Source organism: Ahaetulla prasina, chromosome 6 (genome assembly GCF_028640845.1).
Source record: "Ahaetulla prasina isolate Xishuangbanna chromosome 6, ASM2864084v1, whole genome shotgun sequence".
Taxonomy (NCBI): domain Eukaryota; kingdom Metazoa; phylum Chordata; class Lepidosauria; order Squamata; family Colubridae; genus Ahaetulla; species Ahaetulla prasina.
In genome coordinates this window covers 95,751,726-95,778,972 of record NC_080544.1, presented here as the reverse complement: position 1 = coordinate 95,778,972, position 27,247 = coordinate 95,751,726, and the positions used below count along the sequence as shown (strand labels likewise).

General features: G+C 41.4%; 1 protein-coding gene across 1 annotated transcript in view; it reads left to right on the top strand.

Annotated features, from left to right (window-relative positions):
• SPATA16 (spermatogenesis associated 16) overlaps nucleotides 1-27,247 on the top strand; it is a 249,682-nt gene that overhangs the window by 26,151 nt on the left and 196,284 nt on the right. The window contains exon 2 of the mRNA XM_058189000.1: nucleotides 24,991-25,136. Coding sequence (XP_058044983.1) covers nucleotides 24,991-25,136 — 146 coding nt within the window. The remainder of the gene's footprint in view (nucleotides 1-24,990; nucleotides 25,137-27,247) is intronic.

Genomic DNA, 27,247 nt, shown 5'->3' with positions numbered 1-27,247 from the left:
GTCATCATTTGCTGCTGATCATATGCCAAGCAGTACCTGTTACCACCTTTAGTGTACAGGTTATGAAACTGGCATCATCAAAGAAATGATGCCATTACATATTTACAGTTTAAAAATCAATTACATATTGTCTGATGCTAACATAATATGTTTGTTGTCATCATTCATTGTTCTAAAACATAATGATCTCATGATCTTTAAAAATTGCTTAGCGGGGTCAAATTATTCCAAGTTTACGTGCTTTAACTTATTAAAGAATTGGAGGGCAGATTTTTTTTTTCTCTAGGAAAATTAAAATTAAAGCCACACTCAAAGTGGTAAACTCAAATTCTACCAGCATTCATATTGGCCACTAGGGGAAGTTATAGAAATATTAGCAAATGAATTCAGTTCTTGTAGCGGCCTAAAGAGACCCCCCCCCTATTTTTTTGTAAATTAACTGCCCTTTGGAGACCCAAAGGAGAAGACCAAAGCCAAAAATTTCATGGACTGACTGGGGGGAAAAAATCTGCCTGCAGAGAGGACAGAAATTCTCTTCCAGCAGGGAGAATGGAGAATTGTTATTAAAGCATTTTACTCACATTTAGTTGATTCACATGGAAACATGCCATAAGGACAAGGTAACAGCTGTTAGCAGAGACATTTGTTATTTCACAGTGTCAAAGGATGCACAATGGCAGGTGTAGGGGGAAAGAGAAAAGCTGTTGAGAAAGAGAATGAAAGGTGTGGGAGGACATGCAGAGGTTTTGAGCTCTATTAAGGCTGGGGGGCTTTCTCCCTTGTTTGATTGTTTGCTCATAATGCATTTGAGATTGCTAGCTTTCTGCTGTTAAGTGGTGACAACAGCTTTTGGGAACAAAGCTCCCCGTATAAGTGGCAGAGAAGGAGCAGAATGAGCTGGCGAGCATCTTGCATCAGTCTGATATCAGTTTGATATTCTGAAAACAGCGTACAATAGTCAGCCATTCCATAGTGTGGAAGTCATTCCAGGATGGATGTGGCAGGCAGCTTACTGTTTCACCAGGGCAATTGCTTCTGTATTCTGGCATTGATTCAGTGTTTAGTTGCACATGGAGAATGTTACGAGAGTGGTATCTGTTACGGCTATGCAGAAAGTGGGACACATTGTTCCACAAGCAAAGGGATGTTCCTCTTCATCTTGTAGGAGAAACATCTCCCTAGAGTTCTTCAATGATGGAGATCAGAGCATGCTTTCACTAAGCACAATGTCTATTACAGTAGCAGAGGTGGCCAAACCAAAGTTACCCTCAAAGAGACAAGGAGGCAACTCTGTAATATAGAGTTGTGCAAATTAGAACATACCAGGAGTGAAATTCCCACAGATCGCCACTGGTTTGCTGCCCAGGCATGCACGGCCCGTGCCAAATGCATGCTTTGCATGGAAAAAGAAGACTTCACTAGGTAAGTAGAACAGCGAGGGGGGGGAACAGCTGTGCTGTGCAATTTAGTTTCGCTAGAAAGCAGGATTTCCTGCTTTCTAGTAAATATAAACCACGCAGCACAGCTGATCATCGGAAATACAGGTTCACGTGAACTGATAGCTTTTTAACTACTGGTTCGACCAAACCAGTAGCTTTTTTTTTTTACAGTTTTTATCACTAGCAGTTCACCCTAACTGGAACGAACCTGTTGTGCCTCGTCCGCTTTCCCCGCAGTCGGGCCCATCTTATCTGCTTCCGAACGCTGAGGAATGTCCTAGCATGCCTCCCGGCCCCAGCCCTGGCTCCATGCCCAGACAGGCCGAGGAGGAAGAAGTGCCTCCAGCCCCTGGCTCTGGCTCCATGCCCAGGCAAACCGAACAACTAGACCCCTCCCCCTCCCCCACAGCATGTGAGCCTGAGGAAGGTCAATTACCAACAGCTGCAGACTGGAGTGACCCTCGCTTCAGGAGAATTGATAGGCAGCGGCAACAGAAGGAAGGGAGGGGCAGGCCTGGATAAGTGCTGAGTCATGGAGCCACACCCCATGGCCTATATAAAGGATCTGCTTTCTGGCATTCTCTGAGTCAAGTCACTTTCTGATCTCCTGCCTGCCTTGAGAACTTTGCTAGGACTTTGGCAGAGCTGCAGAGGCACGCCTGATTCGGATTTCCCTGACCCGGCCGTCAGCGGAGGGGTGGGACACGACAGAACCGATAGCATTTCACCCCGGAACATACATATGATTGCACATAATAGTGAAACTGTTTGTTTTAACGTAATAGACATCAATAAGGTAAGAATGGTGAAATAATGAGAGTAGCAATTCAAAGGCAATGGCTCTCAAGTTAAACAAAGACTGAGCTTTTTGAATAAAGTTGCTGTTTGATGTGTTACTTTCTCTGTGACCTCCAGTAAGAGATCTTGTTTTTCAGTGAGGTGCTTGTCTTTTATCAATATACTTAAATATTTCTTTGGTTGAGCTGACAGTTGACATTCTCTGAGAAAGTGGATTGAGAACATGGATTAGAGAAGGGAGTCATTGTAGTTGCCTCAGTTAACACAAATTTTCTCCTTCCAACACTGGCACATGGAGGCCTTAGAATAGAATGGAATGGAATGGAATGGAACGGAAAGGAAATGGAATGGAACAGAACGTAGTGGAGTGGAGTAGTGTAGCGTAGCGTAGCGTTGCATAGCATAGCATAGAGTAGAGTAGAGTAACAGAGTTGAAAGGGACCATCTAGTCCAACCTCTTACTCAAGAAGGAGATTCTATACCATTTTTGACAGATGTCAGTCCAGTCTCTTCTTCAAAGCTTTCAGTGACGAAGCACCTACAACTTCTGAAGGCAAGTTGTTCCATTGGTTGATTGTTCTCACTGACCAAAAAAATTCTTCATAATTTTTAGGTTGAATCACTCCTTGGTCAGTTTCCATCCCAGTCTTGTATATGTGTATGGTAGAAAATACTTTTGTTACGATGAAAGGGGCAGGAATGTCTTACTTGTGTGAGCATACTACTCTGGAAGATACTAGGTGGTTAACCAAGATGGTGTATCTTTGAGTAGCTGCTTGGTGCCAGGTACTTTGTTTTGCTCAAAGCACTTTTGAAGAGGTAGAACAGGTGTCCCCAAACTTGGCAGCTTTAAGACTTGTGGACTTCAAATCACAAAATTCTCCAGCCAGCATAGCTGGGAGTTGAAGTCCACAAGTCTTAAAGCTGCCAAGTTTGAAGACCTCTGAGGTAGAACTTATCACCAAGAGTCGAATCAGGGCTTGTTTACTCCACTGGACTTATGAAAATAATTTCCCTTTCTCCAAGCCAGGAGAATGCGGGCAGATAAGACGTGAGTCAGGCGGCTGTGGATCCATTTATTTCCCAATAACAAAGAGGTTTGCTCTTGCGGGTAGGCTACAGATCAATAGGATAACAGTTTTTTATATTTTATTTTTTATATTGATAATTGTTATCAATAGGATAACAATTGGATAACAGCTTTCCTGTCAAACAGACAACAAGTGGTCAAAATTGGCAATGCTCTATCTAATCCTGTTCCTATCAAAACTGGCGTTCCCCAAGGCAGCGTTCTTGGACCAACACTCTTCATATTATACATTAATGATCTCTGTGAACATATTACAAGTAATTGTGTTCTCTTTGCTGATGATGTCAAACTAATTAACACCACCAACAATACAGCTACTCTTCAAAAAGACCTTGACTTTGTGTCAGAATGGTCTAAAACCTGGCAACTCCAGATCTCAATCAGCAAATGCTCTGTCTTACACATAGGGAAAAAGAATCCAAACACTAAATACAAACTCGATAGACATTACCTTACAGATGACCCCCACCCAGTCAAAGACCTTGGAGTCTTCATATCCAATGACCTAAGTGCCAAAGCCCACTGCAATTACATCGCAAAAAAGGCATTAAGAGTTGTTAACCTAATCATATGTAGCTTCTTCTCCAGAAACACTACACTACTAACCAGAGCTTATAAAACATTTGTTAGACTAATTCTTGAATACAGCTCGCCTGTCTGGAACCCATACCACATTTCAGACATCAATACAATTGAACGTGTCCAGAAATATTTTACAAGAAGAGTTCTCCACTCCTCTGAATGTAACAAAATACCTTATGCCACCAGACTTGAAATCTTGGGTTTAGAAAACTTAGAACTCCGCCGCCTTCAACAGGACCTATGTTTAACTCATAGAATCATCTATTGCAATGTCCTTCCTGTTGAGAATTACTTCAGCTTCAATCACAACAATACAAGAGCAAACAATAGATTTAAACTTAATGTTAACGCTTCAATCTTGATTGCAGAAAATATGACTTCAGTAACAGAGTTATTAATGCTTGGAACACACTACCAGACTATGTGGTATCTACTCAAAATCCCCAAAACTTTAACCAAAAACTATCTATTGTTGACCTCACCCCATTCCTAAGAGGTCTGTAAGGGGCGTGCATAAGAGCACAAATGTGCCTACCATTCCTTTCTTACTGTTTCCTTTCACTATATCCAAATAATATAGTTATTACATACTTATACTCATATATATGCTTATATATTATATAGTTAATTCATGCTTATGCTTATATGTACTGTTGTGACAAAATAAATAAAAAAAATTTAAAAATAGGGGTTCAGAAACTGTTTTATAGGGAGACTGGTCCTGGGGTGACATGATAGCAGTGTTCCAATATCTCAGGGGTTGCCACAAAGAAGAGGGAGTGAAACTATTCTCCAAAGCACCTGAGGGAAGGACAAGGAGCGATGGATGGAAACTAATCAAAGGGAGAAACAACCTAAAACTAAGGAGAAATTTCCTGACAGTTAGAACAATTCATCAGTGGAACAACTTGCCTCCAGAAGTTGTGAAGCTCCAACATGGGAAGTTTTTAAGAAGATGTTGTATAAGCATGTGCCTGAAATAATATAGGGTTTCCTGCCTAAGCAGGGGGTTGGACTAGAAGACCTCCAAGGTTCCTTTCAACTCTATTATTCTAAAATTCTCTCTCTCTCTCTCACTCTCTCTTTCCCTCTCTATCTCCCTCTCCCTCTCTTTCCCTCCCCCATACTGGTTCTAGTGTATGACTCTGTCCAAAGATCAATCTTAATTGTTCTTTCTAGCTTGCCTTTTGTTGTGTAGATGGTGTTTGGGCCGCCTATTTGCAAGCATGGGGAACTGTGACTGAACAGGTTCTTTGTCTGGTTAATTACCATTGTCCAGGTACTTGGTTTTGGTACTTGGTTTTGCTATTGCCAGTTGATAGCTTAAGGGAGGTGCAGTTCAGCAATCTATTGTTACAATGCATCTCCCATAGTTTGCAATCTCAGAGTGAATCGTGGATTTGTGTTAATGGTTAAGGAACAGCTGAAAGAGTGAGAGAAATAAAGTTAATTCGAAATAAAGAGCCTCCTCTGTTTAATATTGATTATTAAAATAAAATACTTTCCACAACTCCATTGAACCTTAAGACTGCTGTTTGCTATTGATCACAGGACACCGCTTCCTTCTGCTTGGGTTACTCCTGTTTGAATGGCGTGTGTATAAGTTTGTTTTGATCTCACTTTTAGCTCATATCTGATCAGTTGAGACCTTTCTGTTTGATAGCTGACTGAGCGTTGGTACTTACAGAAAGCTATTGACACACAGGCCCCCAATGACCAGGTACTTTTCACAGTGAAATCATCCCCATTCCATCCTTATCCCATTTTAAATGTGACAGTAGCAGTGAATAACTGACTTCTCAGAAACTTTACTTTGGTTGTCACGCATAGCTAGCTGCAGTAATGTGCAAGAGCACGGAAATTCAGTCTCAGGCCCACTAAAGAGAGGAATAATGCATCATCGGCACATAGAAGAGCAGAAATAGGTTCTCCGAACAGAAATAACCCAGCGGGGTGGGTGGGAAAAGGTGAAATGTGAATTTTGTCAGAACGTGAACCGGCAAATTAAATTAAAAGAGCAGAGCAGAAAAGCAAAGAACAACAATAAAAAAAGAATAACAAAATGGGGCCCTGTTTTATCCCCAAGTCCTCAATTTAGGACCATAATTCAGCCCAAAATTTATGTCGCTAAGGAAGACCACTGTCAAGTGAATTTTGCTCCGTTTTACAACCTTTCAGCCACGTTGTTAAGTGAACCACTGCAGCTGTTAAGTTAGTCACAGGGTTGTTAAGTCAATCTGCCTTCCCCATTGACTGTGCTTGCCAGAAGGTCGCAAAAGGGGATGACACAGTCCCAGGACACTGCAACTGTCATTAATATGAGTCAGATGCCATGTAGCTGAATTTTGATCACGTGACCAGGGGAGGCAGCAATGATCCAAAGTGTGAAAAACAGTCGTAAGTCACTTTTTTCAGTGCCATTGTAACTGAACGGTCACTAAATGAACTGTTGTAAGTCAAGGACTACCTGTATACATTATGGCTGTTTTCATATAATTTCAGCTGCAGCAGTAAAAGACATTAGTGATAACAGATACAATTAGTTTCACCCAGAACCTGCTTCTAGGGACTACATGAAAAACTAAGTGTTAACCTTGCCACCCTGAAACCATCTTACTCCTTTGTCAGGAGGTTATTCTGTACCCCTCAATCAGTGAGATTTCCACGGAAGTGGCAGGGGAAGGTTTTTTCCCCTCGTGCCATCACTCTGCTGACTATCTAATTCTCACAGTACTGTCTTAGTCTAAATATATTTACCCATGTTGTATGGCTGTTGTATTATTATTATCATTCCTGTCTTCTTTACTTCCCCCTCTTATCAGTATAATTATTGCAATTATTGTTACTCTGTGGCTTTGTATCTGCACTGGAGACAAATTTCTTGTATATCCAATCACACTTGGCCTATTCTGTTCCGTTCCGTTCCGTTCCGTTCCGTTCCGTTCCGTTCTGTTCTGTTCTATTCCATTCTATTCTGTTCTGTTCTATTCCATTCCGTTCCGTTCCGTTCCGTTCTGTTCTGTTCTATTCCATTCTATTCTGTTCTGTTCTATTCCATTCCGTTCCGTTCCGTTCCATTCCGTTTCATTCCATTCTATTCTATTCTTAATGATACTCAGCAGGATGATTTAAATAGACTTAGCTTCAGCACTTTCATGGTCAAGCCATAGCTTTGAGGGGTACTTGACACCTATGATAAATCACTTGACCCAAGTAGTACAATTATGATTGCTATTGCTGTCGCACGTGTAGCCATTTAATAATTTTGGTCATTCTGACCCTGTTCTATATAAGGATTTGTGTCTAAACTACTGTGAATGTTTTCGTTTTTGGTATGGTCTTGATTATAAATAAACAAACAAACAAGCAAACAAACAAATAAATGTGAAATTGAAAGACTTGAGTGGCAGAAAAATTCACCATCTGGAAGGGTCCCTATATCTGAGTACAATTTTCATTCTGGGAGGGGAATACAGAAGTAATATTTAAAGCATTGTTTGTGCTGGAAATGTGCCAAAATCTGTTTCTTAATTCCATAAAAATATATTTCCAAAAGATATTCTCTCCTGCGCAAAAAAAAAAAAAAAAACAGCCCCCATGTTTCTATTCCCAATGTATTTTAGAACTGTTATTTATCTTTGGGGAAATGGAATGGCAAGAAGTACTGCTATTTTCTTCCTCCATGGAAATTAAATTGAAGTACGAAAAATCTGAGAAGCTGTATCCTACTACAACAACGATGATTGTGTAGTGAAAGATAGGACATCCACATAATATTAGAATTTAATTTTGGAACTCTGCACTACATTTATGACAATTTCATTGACATTGTCTCCTCTTTAGAAAAAAAATGAGAAAGATACTTTTTACCATCAAATTGAGGAGAGAGGGAGGGAGGGAGGGAGGGAGGGAGGGAGGGAGGGAGGGAGGAAGGAAGGAAGGAAGGAAGGAAGGAAATATTGGCTATACTTTTTTAAAAGCACAATACATTGTTTACTCATAATAGGAACCCAATTTCCTAATATAAAATTTGCATGAAAACTACATCAAGTTGAATGGCAAGTCACTGACCAGCTGTGTACATCAACCTCAATCTACAGGCAAACTCCAGTCATCCTTTCATTTTTAAAACAGAAAATAAAGCCCAGCCATTATCTGCATTTGTTCATAGTTTCATCTTTTCCTTTTCAAAATTAAAAGTTAATGCTTAATTTGATTTATCTGTTCCTAGGCACTGACCAACTCCAGAATAACTCTGGTAGCTCCCAATGTCCCAATGTGATATTAATAACATTTAAAATAAAATAAATAAAATAAAATAAAATATACATTTTACTTAATATGATAAATAAAGATAAAATAAAGATAAATAAAGAAAAAAATAAAAATAAAGAAAAAATGGCAATTCCTGCCAAAACATAAAACATATACACATTCATCCCATAAGGCAGGGGTGTCAAACTCATGTTGTCATGGCAGTGTCACATGATGCATTGGGACTTTTTCCCCCTTCGCTAAACTGGGTGTGGGCGTGGTCAGTGCATGATGCATCCAGCTTATGGGCCGGGAGTTTGACAGCCATGCCATAAGGACCATCCAGCCAACTTAGCCCAACCCTTGAAAAACAGCTACTGTATGTCGTTAAGGCCCTCTCAAATACCATCAAGGTGGGAGCCACCTGGATCGCCAAGAGAATCTCATTCCTCTGCCAGGTGCCGTGACAGAGAAGGCACATTTCTGAAGTCCCAAAAGATGACATTATTTCACTGAAGGGCCCCATAGTGAAACAGCCCTGTCAGCTCATATCAGTCCCAGACATAATCGCTCATATCAAAATCATTGATCAATCAGGGCTGTCATAAATGATCTTTACTACAAACTTACATGAGCTTTTTTTTTTTTTGAGCTCATGCTCAGAAAAAAAGGAAAGATAATGCAGTGAAAATGCTTTTAATGCAGCCAAACTGTTTTATCAATATATATATATATATGGTACAATACAAGATTGGATTTAAATTTAGGTAATGAGCTGATTTCATAGTATCTATCTAAAGAGATACCAGATAATCCAAGAAGCAGCATATTCATATCAGTAGCATATTTTTAAAAAATCAATAGTGTAATATGGAAGTACTAACTGATAAACATTTTTTCCATTTATTAAGAGTAGATAAGTAGACGTGATCTACTCAAAAGCAACTGATAGGATGCAACTGTCTTTGGCACTGTGCTAAGTAAGCTTGGTTACTGCTTTAGGTATATGTGTTTTTCTGCAAAGCAAAAGATCCAGCTATCTGAATCAGCATTCAGTATGTAGATCTAGGGTGTTGCAAACAAATTCCAAGAATAGATAACTACCCTGTTTCCCCCAAATTAAGACATCCCATGATAATAAGCCCAGTCGGGCTTTTGAGTGCATGGCAATAAGGCCATGTTGGGTTCAGTTCCAAGTGGGGAAAAAGATACAAGAAACATGGACACTGCTTGCAAAGATGGTTTAATGGTGAACAGGATCACATGGTTTGAGTTCCTGAACAGAAAAGGGGGCAGAGATGCTGAGCGCGCCTTGGTTTTATGCCCTCTCTGAGCTTTGAACTTCCTGGGGCACAGGAAGAGTATCCTGATTGGTTGTCAGACTCCCAGGGGGTGGGGGCCTTAGCTAGCCTTGCTGGCTGATGTAATCTTCCCAGGTGCCATGTGGTGAGTTTCAGTTGCTAGATGGGTCCTATTGTGTTGCAGATGATGGTCCATTGGCAAAGGTGGGGGGGATTGGGTTTTTGCCTCTGGCCAATTGACAAAGATAGGGTGGGGAGGCAGGAAGGTGGGAGCTGTTTTGTCTTTAAAATATGTTTCTCCATTTCTCATCCAGGGAAATATATTCTGTCTTTTTAATATTTCCCAAAATATCTCATTCTTCTAAGAGAGGGGTGGGTGCTAACTTCCTACAGCCAAGCACTTATTTCAGGGTTCAAAAAAAATATAAGACAGGGTTTTATTTTCGGGAAAACATGGTACCCTAGTTAATACAAGTCATCGATAAAAACTTTCCTGGGCCAAGATATTACCCTGCATTTCAGGCTCCCAACCCTGTCGATGTCCACCTAGCTCATTGACAGCACCACAAGAATAACAGATAATATAACTCAATGACAGCAATTGCAGAAGAGTTTGCATAAAGGCTAGTAAATTTAGAGGCACTTGGATGGCAGCTGCATGTAGATTTAGTATTGAATTAACATGAAATGAAAATTTCAAGATATTGTGCAGGAAGTTATTTACACATCACTCATTAACAATAAAAACATGATTTTTTTTAATCAGCTCACTCAGCTGAAAATGTATCCTAAGCTGTCACTAAAATGTTGAATTGCTTAAGGAAGTAAGGCAGATTGAACAGTGAGCAGTGATAGCACTAAGATATAATTTGTACTTATTTTTTTCTTTTTTATATAAACACACAGATACACAGATAGCAACTCATTCAATCATGCTCCCTTTTTCAATCTGACTCCCTTCAGATGTGCAATTTCTGAAACTCTCAGTCCTAAAATACTATTTAAGTTATACTCTCAAAGCATTTGGAAGATTCTTGTTGGGAAGTGGTTTATTATACTAGTTTCCCATTCTCTTGCCCAGAATTCAGTATTGGATAACACATCCAGAATATTTTTTTTTATTTGCATTTATATCCCGCCCTTCTCCGAAGACTCAGGGCAGCTTACACTATGTTAGCAATAGTCTTCATCCTATTTGTATATTTATATACAAAATCAACTTATTGCCCCCAACAATCTGGGTCCTCATTTTACCTACCTTATAAAGGATGGAAGGCTGAGTCAACCTTGGGCCTGGTGAGACTAGAATCTGCAGTAATTGCAAGCAGCTGCTGTTAATAACAGACTGCATTAGCAGTCTGAGCCACAGAGGCCCATTTTCTTCATCAGATATAATAAATTTAGCTTGAAGGCCTAAATCTACCCTACAATCTAGCAAATTGCAATGAATGGTGTGTTATACTTCAAAGTGTACTATCATAAAAGTAAAGGTTCCCCTCGCACATACATGCTAGTCGTTCCCGATTCCAGGGGGCGGTGCTCATCTCCATTTCAAAGCCGAAGAGCCAGCACTGTCCAAAGACGTCTCCGTGGTCATGTGGCCGGCATGACTAAATGCCAAAGGCACATGGAACACTGTTACCTTCCCACCAAAGGTGGTCCCTATTTTTCTACTTGCATTTTTTACGTGCTTTTGAACTGCTAAGTTGGCAGAAGCTGGGACAAGTAACGGGAGCTCACTCCATTACGCAGCACTAGGGATTCGAACCGCTGAACTGCCGACCTTTCAACTGACAAACTCAGTGTCTTAGCCACTGAGCCACTGCATCCTTACTACCATAACCTTTCATAAAAGGGACTTCCTGAAAGAAAGACCATTTCTGTAATAAGAAAACATCAATATGTTACATGACCACTGAAGAAGCTCAGAAAAACCTTGAGGAGTCAGAAGTAATCCGTGTGGAGTCAACCATTTAGTTTCCATAGCATTCAACCAGCTTCTTCTATAAGCAAGATATGAGGGCAATAACTTGATTGTGTCCTCTATCACAACTCCTTGTTGTGACAATCTGCAATCAGCCTTGGTTCCTGCTGGCTATTCACATATCACCACAGAAATTTAATCAAACACTTTGTGCTAGTTTTGCTGATAAGAAATAGGTGGGAGCAGGGCATAATTTAGATTTTTTTTATATATATAATTTAGTTTTCATAGAAAATGTTCACAAAAGAAGAGAAAAGGAGAGGCCACAGATCTGGGCTGGCATTATATTATGCCACCAGACTTGAAATTCTGGGCTTAGAAAACTTAGAACTACGCCGACTTCAGTATGACCTAAGCGTAGCTCATAAAATTATCTGCTACAATGTCCTACCTGTCAATGACTACTTCAGCTTCAACCACAATACACGAGCACACAATAGATACAAACTTAAAGTGAACTGCTCCAAACTCGATTGCAGAAAATATGACTTCAGCAACAGAGTGGTCAATGCCTGGAATGCACTACATACTCTGTGGTTTAATCTCAAAACCCCCAAAATTTTAACCTAAGACTGTCTACTGTTGACCTCACCCCATTCCTAAGAGGTCTGTAAGGGTCGTGCATAAGAGCACCAGCATGCCTACCATCCCTGTCCTAATGTTTCCTCTATTTGTATCTATTTTATGTATTCAATTCATGCTTCTACTTATATATATTAACTAATACATTCTTGAAAAAATAAATAAATAGATGCAAAATTTTAAATTCTGAGAAGGAGATGGGAGAACTAGGAAACAAGGTCATAATGGCTGGAAACTATAATAGTTGTAGATAGCTTTGACTGTTGAGGAGGTATGATCTTAGTAAAGAACAATGTGGGTTGGCAAACTTGAGTTGGATTAGGAAGGTTTTATACTGCTGAAGGCTTGTTAGTTGGAGGGTTAAATCCAAAGAGAAGTTCAAGAAGATTGACAAGGAAGAAAGGAAAGAAATTCTGCAGAGCTTATCTATCCAATGCAGATGGCCCTGGTCAGAATCAAGGTTAATGGAAGACCCGAAATGTTACTTGTCATGGAAAGGCCAGGTGGCAGAAAATGGTCATCTGTATTTATAAGTCCTTCCTTAACTGTAAACTAGGATATAGGTAGTCTATGCAAATAGAATAACACATGTATGTATAAAGCCAAATTTATACAGTACCTACCGGTATGTATCCAAGCAAATATAAAAATTATGCTACATAATATTAAGCGGAGGTGGGAAAGTATTGAGTCACTCAGCAATTTAGAATCTCAAGTTAGTGTTTTTATTACAAAGCAGGCAGCAGAAAAAGGGAGTAGGGTTAGGCAATATTCTGATAGGAAATGATGCTTGCAAAGATATGCTAGGAAATTAAACTCTACATTATCTGTTTATTTAATAAATGGGGGGGGGGAAATGTGTATTTTGTGCCAAAGTTTATCAAATCATGAGAAACCACAGCAAAGCAAGTTGCATATCGTTTTTCAGTTTTCACAAGATAAAAAGTTTCAACTATAATCTTCTTTCACTCTTCGGTCATTTTTTTTTTGCTGTTTTCTGTATCTTTTTTCTTTTCAAGGAAAACTACCCTGAGATTTCCCCATAGGACGATTAATGGCATTGCAATACTTTAAATTCAAGTTCATCCTTTCCATTCTACATCAAAACGTTCAATAAATTCTTCAAATGTGAAGAACTGAATTCTTCAGAATTCACAAATCAATAAAAGTTTCCTTTCAAAGAATTCCGAGGACATCTTTAATGCAAAACCCCTCACGTTTGTCAGTAATTAAAAACTGTCAGTTCCCTTACTTTTGAATTTGGGGAAATTATTAAGGGCATACAGATATATAGATAAGTACCTATATATGCACACATACGTACACGTAGATATATGCAGCCTGCAAATAAGTAAATACATAAATTCCATCTTGAAGGTTGATATTACATCCAAACAAATATCCAAATGTTTGACAAGATTTTGTTGTTTTCTGGGGTGTTTGAAAATATTTCTCAGTGAGTTTTAGTTGCATTTAGATCTTATCCCCACTGAAACACTTCAAAGGATATATACATGCTAGGAGTAAAATTGCAAGTAATGAACTCCCTGGTTTATAGCGTTTACATATAACAAGATGATATGGCGATTTGAAACTCAGGAGTGTCATATACGATCCTCTTTTTTTCCCCTAGAAAAGGCAAGATCATCTAAAAGAGGTGTCATATTTAGCATTTATGTAGCATATTCCAAGGTTTTGAAGTCCTTCTGACATCTTCTCAGACTGAAAACGGGGAAAAAACAGTTCAGGTAGTTCTCAACTCATTATTGTAATTAAGCCCAGAATGATGGTGGTAAGCCATTGTAGTTGTAAGCCAAGCCATTATATAACCAGACCTCATTTTTGTGGTGATTGTGAAGTAAACAACATAGTCATTAAGCAAATCCATTTCCCCAAATGGGTGTTCTTTGGCAGAAACCAGAAGTAAAAGCTGGAAACTGGCAAAAAATTGCAAATTGTCATGTGACTGTGAGACAATGCAAACAGCCACAAAGGTGGTCCAGTTACCAAGCATCCCAAATTCAATCATGTGACCATGGGCGGGTTTGTGTGTGGAGCCATTGTACTTTCAAACACGGATCATGAGTAGCTTTGGAAAGGTTCTTCCTAAAGTTGACTGGTTATTAACTGATAGTTGTAAGTTGTGGACTATCTGTACTTCCAACCTAAGTGAATCAGTTGGTTTAACATTTGGGCTGGGCAAAGTCACTGCTGCACAGCACATATATGCATATGTAGAAAAGAAAGCTATTAAGATGGTTTTGCCAAGAACAATTCAAGTCAGACTCTTTGTGAGTGATTCATTTGGTAGACCAACTGTGGGCATAGAATATCTTCGTATCAGTAAGATCAGTAAGATGTCTAATAAGGTCACCATCATATTTTCGTGGACAAGATAGATAAATATGGGCTAGAGGATCTTGTATGCCAGTAAAATGCAATTAGTTGAACAACTTCACTCCAAAGATGTTTGTAAATGGTTCTGCATTGCCTGGAAGGAAGATCCATACTTCAACCCACTGCTCTTAAACATACTTACAGTATAAGTGATTTAGAGCAGGGGTCTCCAACTTTGGCAATTTTAAGACTTGTGGACTTCAACTCCCAGAGTTCCTCAGCCAGCTTTTAAAATTCTAGGCGTTGAAGTCCACAAGTCTTAAAGTCGCCAAGATTGGAGACCCCTGATTTAGAGGACTGAATGAAAATCATGATAATCACATTTGTAAGTGACATGCCTTGCCCTACACATCACAAGTCACAATGATCTTGGTAGGTTTGGATATTGGGCCAAATCTAGTAGGTTTAAGGTGACATAATCATAGAATCATAGGATTGGGAGGCACTTTGGAGGTCTTCTAGTCCAACCCTCTGCCCAAGGCAGGGTCCTTATTGCATCCCGGATAAATGGCTATCCTGTGTCTGGGTAGGAAAAATGAAATGTATAGATAACAGATGACAGAGACCTGAGTTGGCAACTGCATATGGAAGAAGCTTCCAGGAAAATTAGTGGACTACAACATGAACATGACCAAGCAGTGAGATTCAGTAACTACAAAGGCAAATGCAGTATTTATTTATTTATTTATTTATTAATCACATTTATATACCGCCCTATCTCCCAAGGGACTCAGGGCGGTTCACAGGCAAGTAAAAAGCACATATAAATACAGACTAAAATAACAATTAAAAAACTTATTCTGCAAGGCCGAATTATTAAAAAACAATATAAATAATAAAACCCATTTAAAACCAATATAAATTTAAAATCTAATCCAGTCCTGCGCAGATGAATAAATGTGTTTTAAGCTCGCGACGGAAGGTTCGGAGGTCCGGAAGTTGACAAAGTCCTGGGGGGAGTTCGTTCCAGAGGGTGGTAGCCCCCACAGAGAAGGCCCTTCCCCTGGGTGTCGCCAGACGACACTGCCTAGCTGACGGCACCCTGAGGAGTCCCTCTCTGTGAGAGCGCACGGGTCGGTGAGAGGTATTCGGTAGCAGTAGGCGGTCCCGTAAGTAACCCGGCCCTATGCCATGGAGCGCTTTAAAGATGGTTACCAAAACCTTGAAGCGCACCCGGAAGGCCACAGGTAGCCAGTGCAGTCTGAGCAGGATAGGTGTCACATGGGAGCCACGAGGGGCTCCCTCTATCACCCGCGCAGCCGCATTCTGAACTAACTGAAGCCTCCGGATGCCCTTCAAGGGGAGCCCCATGTAGAGAGCATTGCAGTAATCCAGACGAGACGTCACGAGGGCGTGAGTGACCGTGCATAGGGCATCCCGGTCTAGAAAGGGGCGCAACTGGCGCACCAGGCGAACCTGGTAGAAAGCTCTCCTGGAGACGGCCATCAAATGATCTTCAAAAGACAGCCGTTCATCCAGGAGGACGCCCAAGTTGCGCACCCTCTCCATCGGGGCCAATGACTCGCCCCCAACAGTCAGCCGTGGACTCAGCTGACTGTACCGGGATGCCGGCATCCACAGCCACTCTGTCTTGGAGGGATTGAGCTTGAGCCTGTTTCTCCCCATCCAGACCCGTACGGCTTCCAAACACCGGGACAGCACTTTGATAGCTTCGTTGGGGTGGCCCGTGTGAAAAGTACAGCTGGGTGTCATCCGCGACAGCTGGTACCTCACACCAAGCCACTGATGATCTCACCCAGCGGCTTCATATAGATGTTGAACAGAAGGCGAGAGAATCGACCCCGCGGTACCCCACAAGTGAGGCGCCCGGGCCGACCTCTGCCCCCCTGTCAACACCGTCTGCGACCGATCGGAGAGATAGGAGGAGAACCACCGATAAACGGTGCCTCCCACTCCCAATCCCTCCAACCGGCGCAGCAGGATACCATGGTCGATGGTATCAAAAGCCGCTGAGAGGTCTAATAGGACCAGGGCGGAGGAACAACCCCTATCCCTGGCCCTCCAGAGATCATCCACCAACGCGACCAAAGCCGTCTCAGTGCTGTAACCGGGCCGGAAACCGGACTGGAACGGGTCTAGATAGACAGTTTCATCCAGGTGTAAGGGAAACTGATATGCCACCATACTCTCTACAACCTTCGCCGCGAAGTGAAGGTTGGAGACCGGACGATAATTACCTAAAACAGCCGGGTCCAGGGAAGGCTTCTTGAGGAGGGGCCTCACCACCGCCTCTTTCAATTGGGCTATGTTTAACTGAACATCTGCATCCAAATCATGGAGAGCAATATTTATACTTCTGATGGGTCAGAAGAAAACCGTCAGATTGATAAGGGGTCAGGAAAATCAAGTTTTCTAAGAATCCCTTTAAGGGACTAGGCCTCATAGCTGTTAAAATAAATACCTAAACAACTGGTCCTTGGCAAGAGTAGATGGCCCCATTCTCTGTTGAAACTGAAAGCAAGAAAGGATCAACAGGCTAAAATTAAAAATAAAGGTTCAGGCTGAGAGATTAGCAGAATTTCCCAGTGGTGTAAAGTAATGAAAGTCTGCCTTAAAAGGTGATGGCCTCCCCTTGCTGGAGATTTTCAGATGGAGGCTGTATTTATATGTTTGTTTTTAATTGCCTGTGAACCGCCCTGAGTCCCTAGGGAGATAGGGCGGTATATAAATCTGAAAAATAAATAAATAAATAAATAAATAAAAGGGCATTCTTGGAATTAATAGCTTTCTGCAGGAGTTGGGACTAAGCTAACCTATATAGAATAGAATAACAGAGTTGGAAGGGACCTTGGAGGTCTTCAAGTCCAACCCCCTGCTTAGGCAGGAAACCCTACAGCACTTCAGACAAATGGTTATCCAACATCTTCTTAAAAACTTCCAGTGTTGGAGCATTCACAACTTCTGGAGGCAAATTGTTCCTCTGGTCATTTGTTCTCACCATCAGGAAATTTCTCCTTAGTTCTAGGTTGCTTCTCTCCTTGATTAGTTTCTACCCATTGCTTTTTATTTTTTTTATTTTTTTATTTTTTATTTTATTTTGTCACAACAGAATATATAAGCATAAGCATGAAACAACCATACAACATATAAGCGTATATATAAAGAAAGGAAACAATAGGACAGGAACGGTAGGCACTTTTGTGCTCTTATGCACGCCCCTTATAGTCCTCTTAGGAATGGGGTGAGGTCAATGGTAGACAGTTTTTGATTAAAGCTTTTGGGAGTTTGAGAAGAGACCACAGAGTCAGGTAGTGTGTTCCAAGCATTAACAACTCTGTTACAAAAGTCATATTTTCTGCAATCAAGATTGAAGCGGTTAACATTAAGTTTAAATCTATTGTTTTTTTTTAATCTATTTTTGTTCTACCCCCAGGTGTTTTGTAGAATAGTTTGACTCTTTCTTCTTTGTGGCAACCCCTGAGATAGTGGAACACTGCTATCATGTCTCCCCTAGTCCTTCTTTTCATTAAACTAGACATACCTAGTTCCTGCAACCGTTCTTCATATGTTTTAGCCTCCAGTCCCCTAATCATTTTTGCTGCTCATGATCCCTTCTAGTCCATATATTCCATGTTTCTATGAATTTCTTTATAGGAGAAAGGAGAAGCTATAAAGCAAGACCCAAGAATGGAAGCGCTTCTCTTCTTTCTCCATTCTTTTCCTCCCAAATTAATTTTTTCTCCAGTCTACATTTCTCTTAGTCACCGGCTGTGTCACAGTAAATTAGGATTAACAACTCACAGAACACTTTTGTCCCTCAACCGTGAGAAATTGTGAGCCCTGCTCAAATTCAAGACTTGGTTTCTGTGGCTTGATTTTAGGGTTTCTGGTCTGCTAAATCAGTCTGGAAATAGAAATGTGATTCCTTTCCAGAAGGCAAAGTGATTCCTTTTCCAATCTTAACACTATCCTATATAAGCATCCCAAATGCCAATGAAATTGAAATAATTTTAGTGCCTGAATAATAGAATTGGAAAGGACCTTGGAAGTCTTCTAGTTCAACCCCTTGCTCAAGCAGGAGACCCTATACAATTTCAGGCAAATGGCTGTCCAATCTCTTCTTAAAAACCTCCAGTGATGGAGTACCGGCAGTTTCCGAAGTCAAGCTGTTCTACAGATTAATTGTTCTATCAGGAAATTCCTCCTTAGTTCTAGGTTGGTTTTTTCCTTGATTAGTTTCCATCCATTGCTTCTTGTTCTGTCTTCAGGTGGTTTGGAGAATAGGTCAACCCAGGGGTGGGCTTCAAAAATATTAGCAAGGGATTTTCTGCCCAGTTGCTGGATGGGCGTGGTCATGGTGGGCATGGCCTAATTGGCCTCCTACACCACAGCAGGGGGAGTTGCCCTATGCGGGCTCCAGAGGCTTTCCTCAAGTCTCCAGGAGGGCAAAAACAGCCTCCCCAGGCTCCAGAGGCCCCCTTCTCAAACTTCCAGTAGGCCCATTTTTCGCCCTCCCCAAATTATTGCAATGCTCTCTACATGGGGCTCCCCTTGAAGTGCACTCGGAGGCTTCAGTTAGTCCAGAATGCAGCTGCGCGGGTGATAGAGGGAGCTCCACCTAGCTCCCATATAACACCACTCCTGCGCAGACTGCACTGGCTGCCTGTGGTCTCTCGGGTGCACTTTAAGGTTTTGGTTACTACCTTCAAAGCGCTCCATGGCTTAGGGCCTGGGTACTTACGGGACCGCCTACTGTTACCTCATGCCTCCCACCGACCCGTACGCTCACACAGAGAGGGACTTCTCAGGGTGCCGTCCGCCAAACAATGTCGGCTGGCGGCCCCCAGGGGAAGATCCTTCTCTGTGGGGGCTCCTACCTTCTGGAACGAACTTCCCCCTGGTTTACGCCAAATATCTGACCTTCGGACCTTTCGCCGCGAATTGAAAACGTATTTATTTACTCGCGCGGGGCTGGTTTAAATTTTGTTGTATTTTTAAATTTATATTTTATATTTCTAAATTTTATATGAATTTTAATGGGTTTTTAAAATTTTAAATGATTTAAAGTTTTCGGCCAATTGTATAATAAGTTTTTTAATTTTGTTTTAATTGTATATTGTATTGTTTGGGTTTTTTATTCTGGCTGTACACCGCCCTGAGTCCTTCGGGAGAAGGGCGGTATAGAAATCTAATAAATAATAATAATCATAATAATAATCTCCACCTGTACCCTGCACTTACCTGCATCCAAAATGGACCGTTTGGGGAGTCCTGGGAGAGGAGGGGTGGTGGGGCCAGCCCAGAGTGGTATTTGGGGGGTCTCTGAACTGCACAGAATCTTAATTAGAGGTTCTCACGAATCCCTGTGAACCCCCAGCAGCCCACCCCTGGGTCAACCCCCTCTTCTGTGTGGCAGCCCCTTAAGACTGCCACAAAACTGAGATTTTTTGAAGTTAATCAATACATTTTTGAGTCTAGAGGCCTTAAATTACTTGATTGCCTACATTCATTATTATTTTTTTATTTGCATTTATATCCCGCCCTTCTCTGAAGACTCAAGGCGGCTTACACTATGTCAAGCAATAGTCTTCATCCATTTGTATATTATATACAAAGTCAACTTATTGCCCCCCAACAATCTGGGTCCTCATTTTACCTACCTTATAAAGGATGGAAGGCTGCGTCAACCTTGGGCCTGGTGGGACTTGAACCTGCAGTAATTGCAAGCAGCTGTGTTAATAACAGACTGTCTTAGCAATCTGAGCCACCAGAGGCCCCTAATTATTAATTAAATTCATTATTAAATGAATTTTATTATAATTCATTATTAAATGAAAAGCTGGATTTCAGTTAGAGATGAGTGAGATTAACATTGTATTTTTCCCCATCCAAATTCCTCAGCTTTAAACTACTTTTTTAATCAAAAGTAAATCTTCCAATCCTTTTCTAACAATTAACTACCAGAAGTAGTGATTAATTGGAGGTAATCATATCAACAATGTAATTAATAACGATAGATAATGTTGGCAAAAGAAGCCACAGAGAGATCTGGGAAGACGGGAAAGTGACATCCAATGGAAATAAGTTATTCTCTCTAATACATTACCTTATTTAATATATCCCTCCCAACTTACTTCTCCAAGATATTTGGTGCCCAAGTGTCAGAAATCCAATGATGCAGGTTGCAACCACTGTCATCACAGAAAAAAAGAAGATATGAAATGGAGAGAAAATTGCTGTCTTCCTATGGTGCTGCCCGAATTGCTCCATATTAATAGGGAGAGAACCTTGGATTTGAATTTCAGAATGCTTTTAAAGCATGCAATGATAGGGTGATTGTTCTATATTGCATTTCATGGCAGAAGAATACAGATGAAGCCTGGAAATAAATCTGTTACATCCGTAAAACATTCTGCGCTTCACTTCTCATGTGACTCCCTTCCATAAAACAAGAATTAAGAGCAGAAATGATTTCCTTTTTAACATAATTTTCCGGCTTAAATTTTTCCCCCCACAACTTTCTTGGTGGATAGATTCAAGCGAATCTGAAACTCTTCAGAGCTGCGTGAGTAAAAAATTGAGAAAGGAGTTTTTAAAATTTCTTTGGGGAAATCACCTTTTTCCCCTGACTGAGGGATATGAAAAATCAAATTCTTTGTCTTATCGCTGGGAGAAAACGTTTCTAATGGTCCATACAGTTCATCCATCACATGTTCAAAGAAGTCTCTTTGGGCATCTTAGTGAAGGAGTAGCTTTTAATCGTGCTCCAACAATGAACACCAGGAAAAGAGAATGCATAGCCTGTGAAGCTGTTATGGGTGTAGATATCTAAGACTCCAAACATCAAAAGCGTTCTAGATATCACCTTCTAAATACTTTCTCAGCTACTTTTCCATTCAGTGTCAAAAAGAGGAGGTTTGACCTTTCTAATCAGATGACAGATCCTAGAACAGTGATAGCTAACCTTTTTGCCGTAGCGTGCTAAAAGTGGGGGGATCATGAGGGAATTCCACGTGCCCGTGCCCACAGCCATAAATCAATGCTTCCCACATCCCCACGTGCAAACCCCCTGTGCTCCACCCTGCTTTTGGCACACGATGGCAAAAAGGTTACCCAATAAGCCTGTTTTTCACCTTCCCCAGGCTCCAGAGGCTTTCTTGGAGCCAGGGGAGGCGAAAATGCCTTCCCCACACCACCCCGGAGACCCTCCAGAGGCTGGAAATGGCCCGTTTCCCAACTTCTGGTGTGTCCAGAAGGCCCGTTTTTTGCTCTCCCCAGGGTCCAGAGGCTTTCTTTGAGCCTGGGGGGGGGGCGAAAACACCTTCCCCACCCCTCCGGAGGCCGTCTGGAGGCCAGAAACAGCCTGTTTCTCGATTTCCAGTGGGCCCAGAAGTCCTGAAAATCAGCTGGCTGGTGCGCACATGCGCGCTGGAGCTGAGCTAGGGCAACACTCATGTGCCCACAGATATGGCTCCGTGTGCCACCTGTGGCACCAGTGCCATAGGTTCGCCATCACATCCTAGAATATCAACTCTGGGAATGAAGGAGCTATATTTATATTGCCGTCCATCTCACAAAATGTGGCTCACACCAAAGAAGAATTTTCTTCCAGAGAGAAGAATAGCACTCTTCTCAATGAGAGAGAGAGAGAGAGAGAGAGAGAGAGAGAGAGAGAGAGGTATCTAACAGAGCTGGCCCAATTCAGATAGTCCTTGATGTGCAATCATTTGTTTAGTGACCATTCGATGTTACAACAGCACTGAAAAAAAGTGACTTATGAACATTTTCACATTTAGTACCATTGCAGCATCCCCATGGTCATATATAATCAAAATTCGGAAGTTCGGGCAACTGGCATGTATTTATGATGGTTGCAGTGTCCTGGGGTCATGTGATCATCACCTTTTGCGACCTTCTGATGAGCAAAGTCAATGGGGAAGCCAATGGGTAATACAACAACTGTATTACCAAGCTAACAACTGCAGGGATTCATGTAACAACTGCGGCAAGGAAGCTCATAAATTGGAGCAAAATTCACTTAACAACTTTCTTGCTTAAGCAAGACGAATTTTGGGCTCAGTTGTGGTTGTAAGTCGAGGACTTACCTGTATATAATGGTTCTTGAAACAAAGCTCAGGGTAGAGCTCTTCCCATCAATGTATCAAGAGATGATTAAAGTGGCAACTGACACTTTCTGCAATGCTCTCCACATTGTTATTAGCAAATCTGGGCTGTCAGTTGACAAGACCACTAATGCCTTTAATATTGTGGCTAATGGCTCCCACAACTGGGCTCCCTAGTTGGGAACAAACACAGTTTTCTGTATCTATTCCATGCTGTCTTTTATTCATTTGTTCATTCATTTATCAAATTTGTATTGCAACTCTGTTTGTCCTCCCGCCCATCACCCCCAAAGTGAGTTCCATTGATCTTTTCAAAGGGCCTGAAGCAGTGGTGGCAGTGGTGGGTTTCAAAGTTTTTCACTACCAGTTAGGTGGGCGTGGTATGGCTTGGTGGGCGTGGCTTGGTGGGCGTGGCTTGGTGGGCGTGGCTTGGTGGGCGTGGCCGGGGAAGGATACTGTAAAATCTCCATTCCTTCCCCAATCCAGGGGAAGGTTACTGCAAAATCCCCATTTCCTCCCAATCAACTGGGACTTGGGAGGCAGAAAATAGATGGGGGTGGGACCAGTCAGAATTTTTACTACCGGTTCTCTGAACTATTCAAAATTTCTGCTACCTGTTCTCCAGAACTGGTCAGAACCTGCTGAAATCCACCTCTGGGTGGCGAGATTCAAATAATTTAATAACCGGTTCTCTGCCCTAATGACCAGCTGGTTAGGCATGGCTCAGCAGTCATGTGACTGTGTGGGAGTGGCCAACGCAATGTCACTCACAGAGATGGGCGCTTCACCTTAGCTGTTACAATGTAATAAGGCTTAACCAGAGTTTCTGTAAGCAGGGCAATAAAGATTAGGATAGAAACAATACCAGAATGTTTCCTTCCTGCCTTCCTTTTACAGGATTAGCCATGTAAAGTGGAAAAAGCAAAATGAGATTTCTTCCAACAACCGATTCTCTGAACTGTTTAGAAAGTTAACAACCGGTTCTCCCGAATAGGTGCGAACTGGCTGAATCCCACCACTGGCCTGAAGCCCTGGCTCTGGCCTGGTGCCTCAACAGGGATGCATCCTGCGGGAGGTGGCTGATGGATTAAGACAAGACTCCGCCTCCCTCCATGCATAACTGCCCCTTTCCTCCCCATCTTTATAAATAGTTTAATCATAAACGGTTATCATGAGTTTTTTTATTATTATTCAATGTTTTACTGTCTTATAATGTTTGCAAGCTATCCAGAGTTGTCTCTAGATGAGATGGACAGCAATCAAATTGAATCAAATGAATAAATTTGGCCATCTCTCTGAATTTTAACTCCCTCCTTAAAGGCTACGAGGTTAACAATATTAACTTTGACAGATTAACAGATTGACAGATTAACAGAGTTGGAAGGGACTTTATAGGTCATCTAGTCCAACCCCCCACTCAAGCAGGAGACCCTACACCATTTTTGACTTTCTTGAAAGTCTCAAGTGATGAAGCTCCCACAACTTCTGAAGGCAAGCTGTTCCATTGGTTGATTGTTCTCACTGTCAGAAAGTTCCTCCTCATTTCTTGAATCTCTCTTTGGTCAATTACCATCCATTATTCCTTGTCTGGCCTTCAGGTGCTTTGGAAAACAGCTTGACCCCCTTCTCTCTGTGGCAGCCCCTCAAATATTGGAACACTGTTATCATGTCTCCCCTGGTCCTTCTCTTCACTAGACTAGTCATGCCCAGTTCCTGCAACCGTTCTTCGTATTAGTCACCAGTCCCCTAATTATCCTGATCGCTCTCCTCTGCACTTTTTCTAGAGTCTCAACATCTTTTTTATAGTGTGGTGATCAAAACTGTATGCAGTACTCTAGATGTGGTCTTATTAAGGCTTTATAGAGTGGCATTAGTACCTCACTTTATCTTGATTGTATCCCTCTGTTAGTGCAGTTTAGGATTGTATTGGCTTTTTTGAGCTGCCACTGCACATTGCTGGCTCATATTTAGCTGATTGTCCAGTAAGACTCCAAGATCCCTCTCACAGTTACTGCTATTAAGCCTGGTTTCCCCCAGTTTATATGTGTGCTTTTGGTTTTTATTGCCTAAGAAAACTGTAATGTAAAACTTTACATTTCTCTACATTGAATTTCATTTTGTTAGATCGGGCCCAGTCTGCAAGTCTGTCAAGATCCTTTTGGATCTTGAGCCTATTTTCTAGGTTGTTAGCTATTCCTGCCGCTTAGTATCATCTGCAAATTTGGTGAGTTCCCCCAAGAAATTGAAGAGTACTGGGCCTAAGACGGAACCTAGTGGCACCCCACTGCTTACTTCTCTCCATGAACTTCTCCTTCAAGGTTATAGTAAGCACAGTATGTTTATCTATGCAAAACCTAGATCACACTATATTTCATTTCATCCCAGAATGTAATTTACTTATTATCAAACTAGAAGTAAGTCGATGTTTTCACTCTGTTTCATGTTTCAGCTTCCCTTCTTTTCTTTTCTTTTTTTGAAGCTTTGCAGCAAAGGTGCAGCTTTAGGAAAGCCTTTTGAAGCCTCTCCAAGAGATATTTCAAGTATTGCCAGTTTTATTGAAACCAAGCTTGTAATCTGCTACTTGAAGATGAGAAAGCCTGATCTTGCTCTGAATCATTCTCACAGGTAAAAACGAAATGCCACGATGCATTTTTCTTTCTTTCTTTAGAGAGAAACTCTCAAACACATATTTGTAAATGGATGCTCAAAGGTCAGTCGTGTGTGTATGTGTTTGTGTGTGTGTGCACATGTGTGAAAAGTTGTCCAAGATCATGCATGATCTCACAATCCAGCAAATGCAGTGCTGTGTCATCTACCCTGACTGTCTTTATGGCCTAGGAAATGTCAAATGACTTTTATTCATATCTAACCGGAATGAAAGTATAGTTCAACTCGTCTTCAGCGCACCAAGCTAGGTTAAACTGCATTAAAGTTTTGCACTTCAGTTTATAGATTTTATAGATGTGTGGATCAAAACGATGGGAGTAGAACCAATACCGTATATTGAAAGTGCAGGGAAGGCTTTTGCCAAATTGTATGGTATCCTAATGGTAAATAATACCAATTATTTGTATTATTGTGTATATTTGACTGACAGGGATATTTAAAAATTTCAAAGCACACGTAAGGCATTCTGGCAAAATGCGGAAAGCAAGCCTCTAAGTTTGTCTTAAATGAATGCCCCTAGGAGGAGCAAAAGCACAGGTGTAAAATTAAACAAATAAATTAAAAAAACATACTTAAAAATCTAATTCCAAAAGAGGTTACTAACAGTCAGAGAAACATACAGAACAGTACTCAATGCATTAGACTAGACTGTCTGTCTATGGAGATTCTCAATTATCCAGGTCATGGTTGTCCCAAAGGTGCTTTTTCAAGAGGCAACTGGTCTTTCTAGTTTTTTCTTTGAAGACATTTCTCTTCTCATCTAAGAAGCTTCTTCAGAGCTGTTAGATGTTAGTATCTCTAGATCATAAGATCTGGGAAGTGGTCCCAGATAGCAATAGAAATAGCGCTTAGACTTATATACTGCCTTCACAGTGCCTTTACAGCCTCCCCTAAGCGGTTTACAGAGTCACAATATTGCCCCCAACAATCCAGGTTTTACAGACCTCGGAAGGATGGAAGGCTGAGTTAGCCTTGAGCCTGGTAAGATTCAAATTGCCAAATTGCAGGCAGCTGGCAGTCAGCAGAAGTAGCCTACAGTACTGCACTCTAACCACTGCGCCACCACAGCTCTTCATATTTTTGAGAGGTGATTCTGATCTGGCTCCTATGTTAGAGAACTTATGACTTATCCTAAGGCAGAGGAATCTGAAGGACTGTCTGTTCTATCTTACTTCTTAGAGGATGCCATGACATCAATTGGTAAAATACCTGAGATAGTTATTAGCTGCTGCCAGCTCTCCTTGAGTTCCCTAAAAAAATTTCTATTAGAATTGTTTGTTTAGCATATGACATATTATACATGGACTTGCAATATATATTAACATTTCCTCAAGATTTAAAAATATGAATGTTAAAAAGATCTATATTCAATATATCAATGTCTAGGCCAGGGATGTCAAATCCCCGTCGTCACGGTGGTGTCATGTGATATATCAGGACTTTTTCTCCCTTCACTAAACCAGGCATGGGTGTGGGCAATGCATGATGTGCCTGGCCTGTGGGCTGGGAGTTTAACAGCTCTGGTCTAGATCATCTGGCCATTAAAGCACAGCATTGTTTATATGAAAAAAATCAGATACTGGACCAATATATGTTCTCAGCTTATAGCCAGTCACAATGTGATCTATAGTTGGATGTAGGCCCTACAGTCACAATGAGGGGAGAATACTATGCCCCTGTTGTGCCTCGTCCTCCCTCCTCTCCTCAGCTGGGCCCCTCCCATCTACACCCAGGCCTGTTATCAGACTCCGAGTCTGATAATGAAGATGAACGGCCTGTCATGCCTCCAGCCCCCGGCCCTGGCCCCATGCCCGGAGAGGATTCCAGGAATGAACAAATAAACCTGATAAACCTCACTCCTGCACAACAGTCCCATTTATACAATGAGTATAGTATAAACCAGTGATGGCTAACCTTTTTGCCGTCGTGTGCCAAAAGTGGGTGAAGCACAGGGAGGTCGTGCGCACACATGCCCACACCCATAATTCAATGCCCCTCACACTGCACCCCCCCCATGCATGCATGCATGACCCTCCCTTTGCTCCCCCATGCATGCATGCATAATTCCC